This window comes from Mastigoproctus giganteus, chromosome 4, assembly GCF_048544385.1.
Source record: "Mastigoproctus giganteus isolate SK-2022 chromosome 4, ASM4854438v1, whole genome shotgun sequence".
In the NCBI taxonomy this organism is placed as follows: domain Eukaryota; kingdom Metazoa; phylum Arthropoda; class Arachnida; order Uropygi; family Thelyphonidae; genus Mastigoproctus; species Mastigoproctus giganteus.
In genome coordinates, this window is record NC_143578.1 from 157,072,313 (window position 1) to 157,084,932 (window position 12,620).

The window sequence follows — 12,620 nt, forward strand, 5'->3', positions numbered from 1 at the left end:
CATTTATCATTATTACAGCTAATGACTTGTCCCAGATAAGTATATAATTCCACCTTTTCAATTACTGCTCCTTCAATCATTATATCCCTTTCTGTGGCATACTTGTTCATCATTAAAACATTACTTTTGTTTTAGCCATATCATCTTTAGTCCAAAATCCTTACTAACTATGCATAACTGATTAAGATTTTCCTCTAATTCTTTGGGATCATGGCTTATGACAACAATGTCATCTGCAAATCGCAAATGGTTTAGGTACTCTCTGTTCACATTGACTCCTTTCTGCGACCAGTCTAATTTTCTGAAAGCTTCCTCAAGGGCAGCAGTAAACAGCTTCGGAGATATTGTGTCTCCTTGTCGAACTCCTTTCTCAATTTTAAATTTCCTACTGTCTTTGTCTAGTCTAATAAAGGAGGTAGCACTCTCATATATTTTCTTCAAAATTATAATATAGGGGGTATCAATGCCTTGTCTTTCCAGTGCCCGAAACATTGCCTTATTCTGTATGGAGTCAAATGCCTTTTCATAATCCACAAATGCCAGGCATAATGGTGTTTTATATTCATTTGCTTTCTCCATTAGCTGTGATTTTACGTGAAGGTGATTCATAGTTGAGAATCCTGTCCTAAAGCCAGCTTACTCTTTCGGTTGATTCTCATCAAGTATTCTTTCTAATCTGTTAGTAATGACCCTTGTGAACAACTTGTAGATGTGGGATAACAAGATAATTGGTCTATAATTTCCAATTTTTGATTTATCTCCTTTCTTATGCAGCAAAACTATGATTACATTATTCCACTGCTTAGGCGTCACACCTTTTTTAATGCACTTTGTGAAGAGCCTTGCCAGTTTTTGTGTTATGTCTCTTCCTCCCAATTTTAACAACTCTACAGTAACTTCATCTTCCCCCGGGGCTTTCCGATTCGTCATTTTCTTCAATGCATGTTCTACCTCATCAGGAAGAATATCGGGTATGTCGTATGTGTTGCTACTTTGCAATCCATCTTCCCCACTGCTGGCATCATTCCTCTGCTCCTTGTATAATTCACTATAGTAGTCTTCTGCTATTTGAATTATACCTTCTCCACTGTTTATAAGTACAGCATTGCTATTCTTCAGTTTCAGTATCATTTGTCTTTCTGTATTACTGCTCATGGCTGCTGATTTAAATCCTTTGTTTTCCCTTAATGCTTGTTCTACTTTTCTTGTGTTAAATCTTCTTATGTCCTCTCTGAGTCTCTTTCTAATGGCTTTGCATAACTCAGTATACTCAATTTTCTCCCTGTCAGTGTTTTTCTTGCTTTTCATTTGTCGTCTTCGGTTCACAAGTGCTTCTTGACTAATTTTTTCTTCTTTGGATTTCCCTATAGGTTTCTTGGGCTTTATCACTTTCAAAAAGTTTTAATATTCCTTGTCGATATCTTGGTCCTGAGCAGTCTGCAGAAGCTCAAACTTGTTCTTAAGTTCCAGTACCTACTGCTTTTTCTCCTCTTCTGTTATCTCAAAGACCTTTGTATTATTTACTCGAGTCAGTTTTTTCCTTTCCTTTCCTACATCTATATCAAGTGTACATCTTACCATTCTGTGATCACTTCCAACATTTACCTTATTCAGGACGGTAACACCATTCACAATATATCTTCTGTTAGTGAGGATGAAGTCGATTTCATTAGTAGTTAATCCATTTTGACTCTTCCATGTCCACTTTCTGTTCATCCTTTTCTTGAAAAAAGTGTTCATTACTGACAGTCCTTGAGATTCCACAAATTCCACAAACCTTTCACCTCTTTCATTTCTTTCACCAATTCCAAAATTTCCTATAGTTCCACTTTCTGCGCTGTTTTGTCTTTTTCCAACCTTAGCATTGAAGTCTCACATAATAATAGTATAGTGGGTTTTCTGCTCATCTAGAAGACTCTCAATTTCGGTGTACATTTCTTCAACCTCTTCATCATCATGGCTCGATGTTGGTGCATAAATCATTGTAATCTTTAGCTTGTACCTCTTAGAAATCTTGAGTATTAGTCTTGACACCCTTGGTGATGTACTTTTGAATTCCAAAATGTTGTTTTTAAAATCTTTATTGACTAGAAACCAAACTCCACCTTCACTCCTTTCACTGTTTCCATTGGTGTACAGCAGATTTCCACTTGATAAACTTATAAGTGTTTCATTTCTTCTTCTTGTTTCAGCCAAACCAATGATATTCCAATTCACATTTTCTAATTCCTTTTCCAGCTCTAATATCCTGTCTTCACCGATGAGTGATCTTACGTTATAACAGGCCAAGTTCAGTTTCCGTGTATGGCAGCCTGGTCGTACCCAGAGATTCTTAGCACCTTCTGCTTCCACTCTGATCCTCTCGCTGCCGTAAGAGGGAGAGCCCTTACTAGTTTTAAATGGTTCCACATTTTTTTTTTTTTTAGGTGAGTTTTCTTCAGATCATCATATTGACTAACCTCTTTCTCTCTTTTTTTTTTTAATAATATTTAACTTGACTGAATTCTGCATCGGAAGTCGTTCTGTTTCAATCCTAATAGCCGGCCTAGCCCTAGTGCTTGCAGTGGAACAGCTATCTTTCCCGCTGCTAAAATTAATTCTTTATTTTTTTATAATTGTTCTTACAGTTAAACTTGCAAGTCCTAAATTATGGCACATATCCGCTTGTCTTTGACCGGAATCAATTCGCTTCAAAATGTCTAATTTAATTTTCAAATTCAGTAGTATTTTTCTTACATTTATAGTCTTCGTACTGCGCCCAGACGTTGTTGCTTTTTCATTCTTATTGGCCATTATTAACTCTTCGAAAATGTAACTGCGTTGGTTGCATTAATTATGATACAATGTTCAAGTAAACTGTCCGTTATGCACGATGTCTAATACTGTACTGAGTGATGACTAGACTTCGGATAAATGCATATAAAGCAAATATTACAAGCAATATACTTGATCATTTTTTAAAATGTTGATCTCGGAACTACTTAAAAAGTCACTGTACTGCAATTAAATTAGCGCGTGAAAGAATTTCACTGAGCGTGGGAATATTTCTCAAGTCGGCGTGGGAAACGTTTTAACCGTATTTTTATATTCATTTTCAAGCTATCGACTCCATCAAATGAAACGATTTCGTTAAATATGCCAAAAATGGAATCTTTAAAAGAGCGTTATAGTCAGATACGGGTTATAATATAAGAACTGCGTTATAGCGAATCAGCGTAAAGCGAACTGCGTTATAACGGGGGCCTGCTGTACATGATTTCAGGAAAGCTTTTGATAATGTTGCACATAAAAGACTGCTGCATAGATTTTAGCAGTGTAGTATTAAAGACAAGGTACTGGTATGGATAAAGGGATGGTTGAGTGGGAGAACACAGAGTGATTATTAATAGGTGCTGCTCTTCGTGGACTAATGTTATCAGTGGAGTATTCCAGGATTCAGTTCTGGGCCCATAGTTGTTTTCTCTATTTATTATTGATATTGATGAAGATATATCAAGCTAGATGTTTACTTTTGCAGATGGATACAGAGATTGGCAGGGTGGTTAATGACAATAATTAAAAATGTTCTTGTTTATACTCTGGCACGACCACCAGGTGAGTGGAGTTTATAATAAATCATCAATGCAAATGTTAATCGTATTTAGCAGTCATGGGCTTGAACCCCAGTCCACTCAAAGAGCGCATACTACTGCACTCATGCTCCTGACTACCTGGCTACCTGCAACAAGATCTAGAAAAATTAGGGAGATGGGCTGAAAAATGGCAGTTGAAGAATTGATAAATGCTAGGTACTGCAACTGGGTAGCTGGCACTTTAACCCAAGATTAACATACTAACTGTGTGATGCTACACTCAGGGTAGTGGAAAATGAAAAAGACCTGGGGGGTAATTATGGAGTCAGATATGAAGTCCTATGAGCAGTGCAGACAGGCTGCCAGGACAGCTCATGGGGTTTTGTCAATGATATACAAGAATTTTGTTAGCAGGGATAAGAAGGTGATTATACCTTTGTACAAGCCAATGGTTAGGCGATATTTAAGTACTGCATAAAGAGCAGTAGGCCTTATTTTAGGAAACTTGTATATCTGCTGGAACAGGTGGAGAGAAGGGCAATGTGATTGGTTTTAGGAACAGAATAGTACTTACCAGGAAAGGTTTCAGTTGTGCTAATTGCAATATTTGAAGATTAAGCTTCTATGAGGTGATCTGATTGAAATATTCAAGACTTTGAATGGATTGAATAATTCTGATGGTATTCTCTCTATTGCTCAGTCTATACATATGATGGGAGGGATGTAATGCAAATTGAGGATGGATGGTTGCAGGACAGATATGCAGAAATTTGCCTTCAGCCAGGTAGTAGTTGATTGTTGGAACAAACTTCCATTTGTTGTGGATGTCGGTACTTTGAATAAATTCACGGTAGAAGTAGACAAACCAATAATATTATTTCTGAAACCATGGAGGAGATGGATGAATGATGTTGGAGGGTTTTTTTTTTTTTTTTTTTTTTTTTGGCTGATGCTATATAAAATTTCTTTCTTTCTTGCATCAATTGCCACTATTAATACTAAGACTAATACCAACACCTTGTAATTTTTATTTTGCCTATTTTTATTCTTAAAAAATTTCATTTAAAACAGATTAGTTAATGACCATATTCACTGTTTGCTAGAATTCTGACACTGTATTGAGTTCCTGGCATATTATTTTTCTTTTAAGGGCTTGATGACAATGGATCTGGTGTGGCTGTCATGTTAGAAACTGCTCGAGCTATAACTAATTCTCGATGTAGATTCAACAATACAATGATGTTTGTTGCTTTTGATATGGAGGAAAATGTAAGTTTTGGTTCTCTGTTTACATTGATAATCACAATTTGAGACAGATATTCATATTACACAAAAAACATGTATGCAAAGAACATGCTTTTCTGGTTGAAATATTATAGTGCAGTATATATAATATAGATTCTAGTTCAAATGATGAAAAACACAAGTTTTGAGAAAATTCTCTCCTCTCTTAAAACCTAAACACTGTATTACCATAAAAAAATTTCATATTTCATAAAATAAACTATTCAAATCATACATTTTATATATTATATGCAAATTTTAATATTTTAGCAAATAACAGAGATAGGTGATCCTTCCAATTTTCGGAAAGGTGTTATTGTTTGAGCACATTTAACAGAGCCACAATTGAGAAAACAAAGGGAGTCAGGGGTATATCAGGAGCAGAAGAATCCTTTGTGCGAGATATAAGACAAGACTGAGTTTTAGAAGGATTGAAATCAACTAAGTTGTCTTTGCCCCAGTGGAGAATTACCTGGAGATCAGCATTTAAGGAATTGGTAGCAGAATATTCGAGAAGTTGAAGATGATTGAGCAGGGCAAGGTTTCTCAAAATGGAAGGTGGAATGCAATATACTATCATCTACAAAACAATGGATAGGATTTCCAGTCAATGGAAGAAGGTCATTAATATACAAGAGGAAAAGAATGGGGGAAAGAACTGAATCTTGGGGAACACCACTATTAGTGAAGGAGTTAGAAGACAGAGCCATCTACGATCACCCTCAGTGAGCGATCAGAGAGAAAACTGGATAACCAATTACAAAAAACAGTTGACAAACCATAAGATGGAAGCTTGTTTAGAAGACCTTTATGCCAAACACGATCGAAAGCCTTTGAGATGGCAAGAGCAACTACTTGTGTTTCATCAAACTTTTCCATTGAATTTGTCCATAAATGGGTAACATAAGCCAGAATATCACCAGTGAATCGACACTGATGGAATCCATACTGGTAATCGTTGATCAGACAGAAGGTTTCTAGGTAGTTTAAGAGTTGGCAGATAATTGATTTCTCCACCATTACTTTAGAAAGAGTAGAAGTAATTGAAATGGGAAGATAGGTGGATGGCAGGGTTTTGTCACCCTTTTTAGGAATTGCCTGGATATGAGCAAATTTCCAAACAGAAGGAAAAACACCTTTGGAAAAAAAATGTGAAAAAAGGCGGCAGAGAACAGGAGTAAGTTTAGTAGCACAGGTTTTGAAAACAAGTGGAGAAATACCATCAGGACCTAGTGCTTTCTTAGCATCGAGATTCGTCAAAATCCTTCTAACATCCTTTTGACGGAAGAGCACAGAAGGCATTGGAGTGTGTTGGGAATGGTGGGAGGTGTTTTACAAAGATCATTAATACATGAGTTGGAAGAAAAATGAGATACTAGCAGGTCAGCTTTATCCTTGGCTGAAATGCCAAGAGAACCATCTGGATTTGAGAGAGGTGGGAGCAGATATGGGCAAAAGTTGCAGCCAATAATTTTGACAAGAGACCAAAATGCTCGGCTACCATTAGAGCAAGAAGCAAGTTTTCTACTCTTAGCCTGTTCAAAATATAATTTGGACTGATTAATAACTGCTGTACAATTGTTGCGAGCTTTGGTGTAGGCAGAAAATGAAACTGAAGAATTGAAAACAAGCCAATTACAATATGCAACATTCTTCTCTTGAACAAGCCTTAGCACATTTATACCCCGGGGGCTCACATCTGGTGAGTATGGGCTTGGCAAACCCAGGGTCCTGAGCTGGATATCATCATTCTTCTCTTTCTTTGGTGATGCCTTTCTACTTCTCTCTCTCTCTCACACACACAGGGGGTAACTCGGGAATTTTTTTTTTTTTTTTTTTGGCTGGTGCAACATAAGCCTCAGGCTTCCTTGTACCATATGGCTAATAATAATAATGGAAAACCAAGATTTAGATAAAGGACGGGAATCTAAAGTGGAGTATAGGATAAAGGATTCCATTCCTACAAGAATAATTTCACTGTCACGATCTGAACAAATGTCGACATCAGAAGTTTTGAAACAGTAATCCAACCAAGGAAAGGAAGAAAAGAAATCTTGCAGGTTATTCCATTTTGCATTCTTGTAATGCCAAACATGAGATTGGGAATAGCCATGAGATAAAGGCTCCACTGGAGAAGAGACAATCAGCAAGTTGTGATCCAAGGTGCCTAAAGGACCACTCACTTGAACTGTGTATGTAGAAGGGTTGTTTGTTGGGAAAAGATCAAGCATGTTGGCTGTATGGTTAGGACTGTCTGGTATTCTTGTAAGTAAATGAACAATCTGTGTGGGGTCGGTGTGACTAGAAAACGGAAGCCAGCTGGTGTTGTGAACATTAAAATCACCAAAGAAAATTACCTCATTGTTAGGAAAGTTGGACTGGAGGAAGTCAAAGAGCTCCATGTGATTAGTGGAGTTGGGAGAACGGTAGAGACAACAGATGAATTTGACAGAATGAGGTAGAGAGATTTTAAGCCAGAGAAGATCAAAAAGAGGAGATTCCAAATTACCAACTCTTTAACAGGGAATATTGGAATCAACATATGCACAAGTACCACTTTTGAGGCAAAAGGAATCATACAGCAAATAATTTGGGCAACTGAGATGAGCAGTAGTTGAATCAATTGATGACTGTGATTCTGTCAGAAAAATACATGGGGTTTGGCAGACTGCAAGTGGAAATGGACATCATTTAAATTAGAATTGAAACCACGTATATATTTGTGAAATGAACTAGGAAGTATTTGGGAGATTTAGATCTTTTCGCAGATAAACTTACTCTTAGTTTGACAATTCATGGTGTATTCAATAGTAACAAAAAGTGGGGGGACATGCTGTATGAAGTAATGAAATTTTTGGATATGGCGTACACATGGTAAGAGTTTACACAAATCCTTGACATAACGTGGCCTCGACAATGCCCCCCCCGCATACACACTACTCGGACTCCCTCCAGTCACTATGTGGCAGAGTAGAGGTAGCAAGGTTATACACTAGCTGAACTGGAAGCCTCCTCCTAAAGAGTTACCAATAGGTTTGGTCGAGTGTACTAACTAGCAGCCGGCCTGCAAACACCGTTTTAGAGCTGTACCCTCAAAATGTAAAGAAGATTGGATCTCACCCTGATGTCCATTATAACCTCAAAAGTCATCAGTCATACTGCATGATGGAAGAGATGGGGAAGGGTTGACCGGAACTTAGCTCTGGAGACTAAACATGGGTTTCATCACTTCAAGCCTCCAATAAGCAAAGTGGTGGTATTGCACAGGTTGATGAGAGTCATCTACCACCTAGTATTGCCTGGTAACACAGAGGGGCGGCATTACTCCACTTAGTGTAGGTGCCACACCTCGACCCCTGCTTATGTTGGTTCACACCTGGGTGGTCACCCACAGTGTACTTGTGCATGGGGGTTATACCCAGGATTACTAACAGTCTCATCATCGTGAAGGTGCAAGAAGAGGATTTGGCTGTCACAGACTGTCCGGACTTCACCAAAATTGGGTCCACTTGACTTGAATGTCACCCGAATATCAGTTCAATCAGCGTTTTAGACTCCCAGGTAGCAAGTACAGCTTGTGTGGCATATATGAGAGAATGTCTGATTCAATGTCTGTGAAAACCTCAAGAACCAGAGGTCCTTGAGGTTGTTACAGACATTGAATACATTGAATTTGATTGAATACTACGATGTGGTCACAAAGGAACTGGGTGAAAAGAATAATTTTTATATCATATATTTGGATCTTAGAAAGGTTTTTGATACTGTTGCACATGGAAGACTGCTGCACAAATTGGAGGTAAATTGCAGCTACAGATAAATTTGAGTGGGTGAAGACAGAGATTGGTAATCAATGGACTAATGTTATTAGTGGATTCCCCCAGGGTTCAATATTGGGTCCATTGTTGTTTTCTGTATTTATTAATGATGGTATATCAGGCTTAATATCCAAGTTTGCAGATGATACGAAGGTCAGCAGGGTTGCTAATGACACTAATGACAGTACACTGCTGCAACAGGATCTAGAAAATTTGAGCAGATGGGCTGAGAGGTGGCAACAGAAGTTTAACAGTGACAAACGTAAAGTACTGCATATGGGACACAGTAACCCCAGAGTAATGTATCAACTGTATGGCACTATACTGACAGTGGTAGAGAATGAAAAGGACCTAGGAGTAATTGTGCAGGCAGATATGAAGTTTTTTTAAAAGTGCAGATGGTCTGCAAGAGTAGCTCATGGTGCCTTGTCAATGATATACTGGAATTTTTCTAGTAGGGATAAGGAGGTGATTATCACCTTGTATATAAGGCAATGGTCAGGCCACACCTGGAGTGCTGTATACAGGTCTGGAGGCCTCATTTTAAGAAGGATGTAGAGCTGCTGCAACGAGTGCAGAGAAGGGCAACAAGATTAGTGAATGGAACAAAGGGTTGCTCTTATGAAGAAAGGCTTAAATCTTTCAAATTATGGTGTATGGTGACTAGGCACCTGTGAGGTGATCTGATTGAGGTGTATAAAGCCTTGAATGGTTTGAGCATGCTCAATGCTGATAGGATTCTTCCTCTTGTTCAGAATAATTATTATTATCATTATTATTATTAGCCATATGGTGCAAGGACGTCTAAGGCTTATGCTGCACCAGCCAAAAAAAAAAAAAAAATTCCCGAGTTACCCAGAGAGAGAGAGAGAGAGAGGAATCACCAAGAAAGAGAAGAATGATGATATCCAGCTCCGGACCCTGGGTGTGCTAAGCCCATACTCACCAGATGTGAGCCCCTAATCACCTGAGTGGGCATAAATTCAAATTGAGGAAAGACAGTTGTAGGATAGATTTGCGGAAGTTTGCCTTTAGCCAGCAGGTGTATGATTGCTGGAACAAACTTCTGTCTGTCATTGTAGAAGTTTATAGCTTAAATAGATTCAAGGCAGAACTAAAACATTTGGAGCAAGTGGATGGGTGAAATAAGGTTTTTTTTTTGGCTGATGGTATATCAGCCAAAATAAGCTTGCTTTCCTGGATCGTGTGCCTTTGCTAATGCTAATTTAACCAGTCTCATTGTATCAATTTTGTGATTTAATTTGTTAGTTATGAAAATTTTTCAAAACTTGACAAGCTGCAAACTTGTCAGGCAAAGAGGTTTGTGAACAGAACTCATATGATTTAGACTGTGTATAATAAAAGCTGATAACTTAGATGAATAGCAGCAGCAGTTGAATTTATGAAACTGTTAGTATTAGTAGTGGAAAGTTATGAAAGCAAGCTTATACAGCATCAGGCAAAAAAAAAAAAAAAAACCTCCTTACATAACTTGCCCCATCACCTTCAAAATTTTGTCTATTTCTTCCTTGAATTTATTCAAACATTCACACCAACAGATGGAGCTTGTTCTGGCAATCAACTATCCACTGGCTGAAGGCAAACATCTGAACATCTATTCTGAAAAATCCTTCCTCAATTTGAATTTACATCCTCTCAGACTTGTGTACAGTCTGAGAAACAGAAGAATGACATCAGCATTGAGCTTATTCAATCCTTTAAAACCCTTAAACACCCCAATTGGATCACCTGACAGGTGTCTACAGACATTGCAATTTGCAGAACTAAAGCTCGTTCTTGGTGAGAGCATCCTTTTGTTCCCCTCACTAATCTCACTGCCTTTCTATGCACTTGTTCCAACAGATCTGCAACCTTCCTAAAATGAGGCCTCCAAAACTGTACACAAAACTCAAGATGCGGCCTAACCATTGCCTTGTACAAAAGGATAATCACATCTTTATCCCTGGCAGCAAAATTCCTGTATTTCCTTGACAAAACTCCATGTGCTGTCCTGGCAGCCTCTCTGCACTGCTCTTTGAGCAGTGCAGAGAGGCTACCACGACAGCTCATGGAGTTTTGTTCCAGGAGTTCCAGCACTCCTTCGCAGGCACACCGACGAACTGTTTCACAAGAAAATGCGATACCGAACATCAATTTGGCACTGTGAAATACTGTGACTTGTATGAATATCCTGAAATACTGGTATGTGCTTTGTACATATGAACGTGTACATACCTTGGTGTACTGTCTGCCTTATATTCATATCTATTGAATGGTTAATGGTACGTTTTTAAGTTAATTTCATGTTATGTTATATATACTGTACTGTACATATTTTTCTATTACCCTATATCATTGTCAAGCCCCTGGTCTCCTGGCGGGCACATTATTGTATCTTTAGTGTACAATAAAGATTTTCTCTCTCTCCTCTAGAACATGTTCGTGGATAAACGGAAATTCACTTACTTTAATAAATTTGTTTAGTCTGTGTTTAAAAGGAGAACGCAATTAAAGGTAGATAGTAGAGCCTGCCTCCCAGTGGCAGGGATGGAAACCTAGCCCATTGGGACAGGCAGGATGAACAATGAATCCAGAGTCTATTTCCTCTTGGCTAGGGCCAAATGGCATTGTGCTCTCCAATTTCAGTTGTGTTTAATTTGAAATTCTTTTTTAAATAATAAATTGTTTTAAGCACAGCAAAATTTAGAAAAAAATAAGTCATGAACCACATATAAGCTACGGCTTGGGTGGTGGGAAGCTTGCTTGGTATTTTAAATGTATGTATGTAGAAAACAACAATGGGTCCAGCACCAAAACCTTGGGGCTCCACTAAAATAGTAGTCCAAGAAGAGCAGTACCCACTGATAACTACTCTCTGTCTTCTCCCACTCAACCATCACTTCATCCATATCAGTACTTGCCCTTAACATCACACTGATGCAATTTGTACAGCTCTGTTTTTATGTGCAACAGAATCAAAAGCCTTTCTGAAATCCATGTATGTGATATCAGAATTAATTTTTGCTCAGTTCCTCGGTTATTGCATTGTAGTATTCAATCAAATTAGTCACACAAAATCCATGCTTTGACTGCAGTATAACTTCATTTCTTTCTAGAAGTTCCTGCATTGCTTCTTTAACCAGTTATGACTCTGTTATTTTCCCCCTGGAACAGAAGTTAAGCTGACAGGTCCATAATTATTTATGTCACCCTTTTATTCCCTTTTGTAAATTGGGAATGCATTTGCACATCCCCAGTCCACGGGGACCTCCCCTGAATCCAAAGGTGCTCTCATAGTTATGATTAAGGATTTGTTTACCTTCTTTATCTTCTTCCCTTAATATAATTGGAAAAATCCCAAAAACATCAGGTGCCTTTTTTATGCTTAGCTTCAAAAATTTCTCTTCCACTTTCCTTTCAGCTATCACAAAATTATCTATCCCTCTGTTTGAATTTCATGAACTTCTGGCATCCCCTTTCCTAAGGAATTCCTCATATGTGAATACAAAAGAACTTTCAGTTCGTTAACAACCTGATCAGGATCATCAACAAGTAAAATGCTGATGTGAAATGGAGATACATTCCCTTCCTTCTAATGTTTACATAAGTAAAAAGTAAAGAAGTTTTCTTTGCATCTTTTGCCAAAAACTTCTCATTATATACTTTAGCTTGCCTAACCTCCTTTGTGATTGCAGACTAGTTTATATCTACTGTGGGCATCTTTGTCACTTGATAATTTATATGAATCCTATGTATTTTTCTTCACTGCCATGAGTCTCATTATAAATTCGTCCAACATCCATTTAAGTATAAGCCTTGAACAGTATTTCTTAGTTGGTATAAATAGCCTAGTATCTTCTATGATTATTACCCTGAATACTTCCCATTTAGAATTTGTGTTGGTAAGATCATCACCAGTTGGTCCCACTGTAGAGAATTTATAAGG

General features: G+C 37.9%; 1 protein-coding gene across 1 annotated transcript in view; it reads left to right on the forward strand.

Annotated features, from left to right (window-relative positions):
* Positions 1-12,620, forward strand: part of LOC150087133 (uncharacterized) — a 140,410-nt gene that overhangs the window by 60,531 nt on the left and 67,259 nt on the right. Inside the window, exon 3 of the mRNA XM_090371831.1 lies at positions 4,723-4,841. Within this exon, the coding sequence (XP_090227957.1) occupies positions 4,723-4,841 (119 nt within the window). The remainder of the gene's footprint in view (positions 1-4,722; positions 4,842-12,620) is intronic.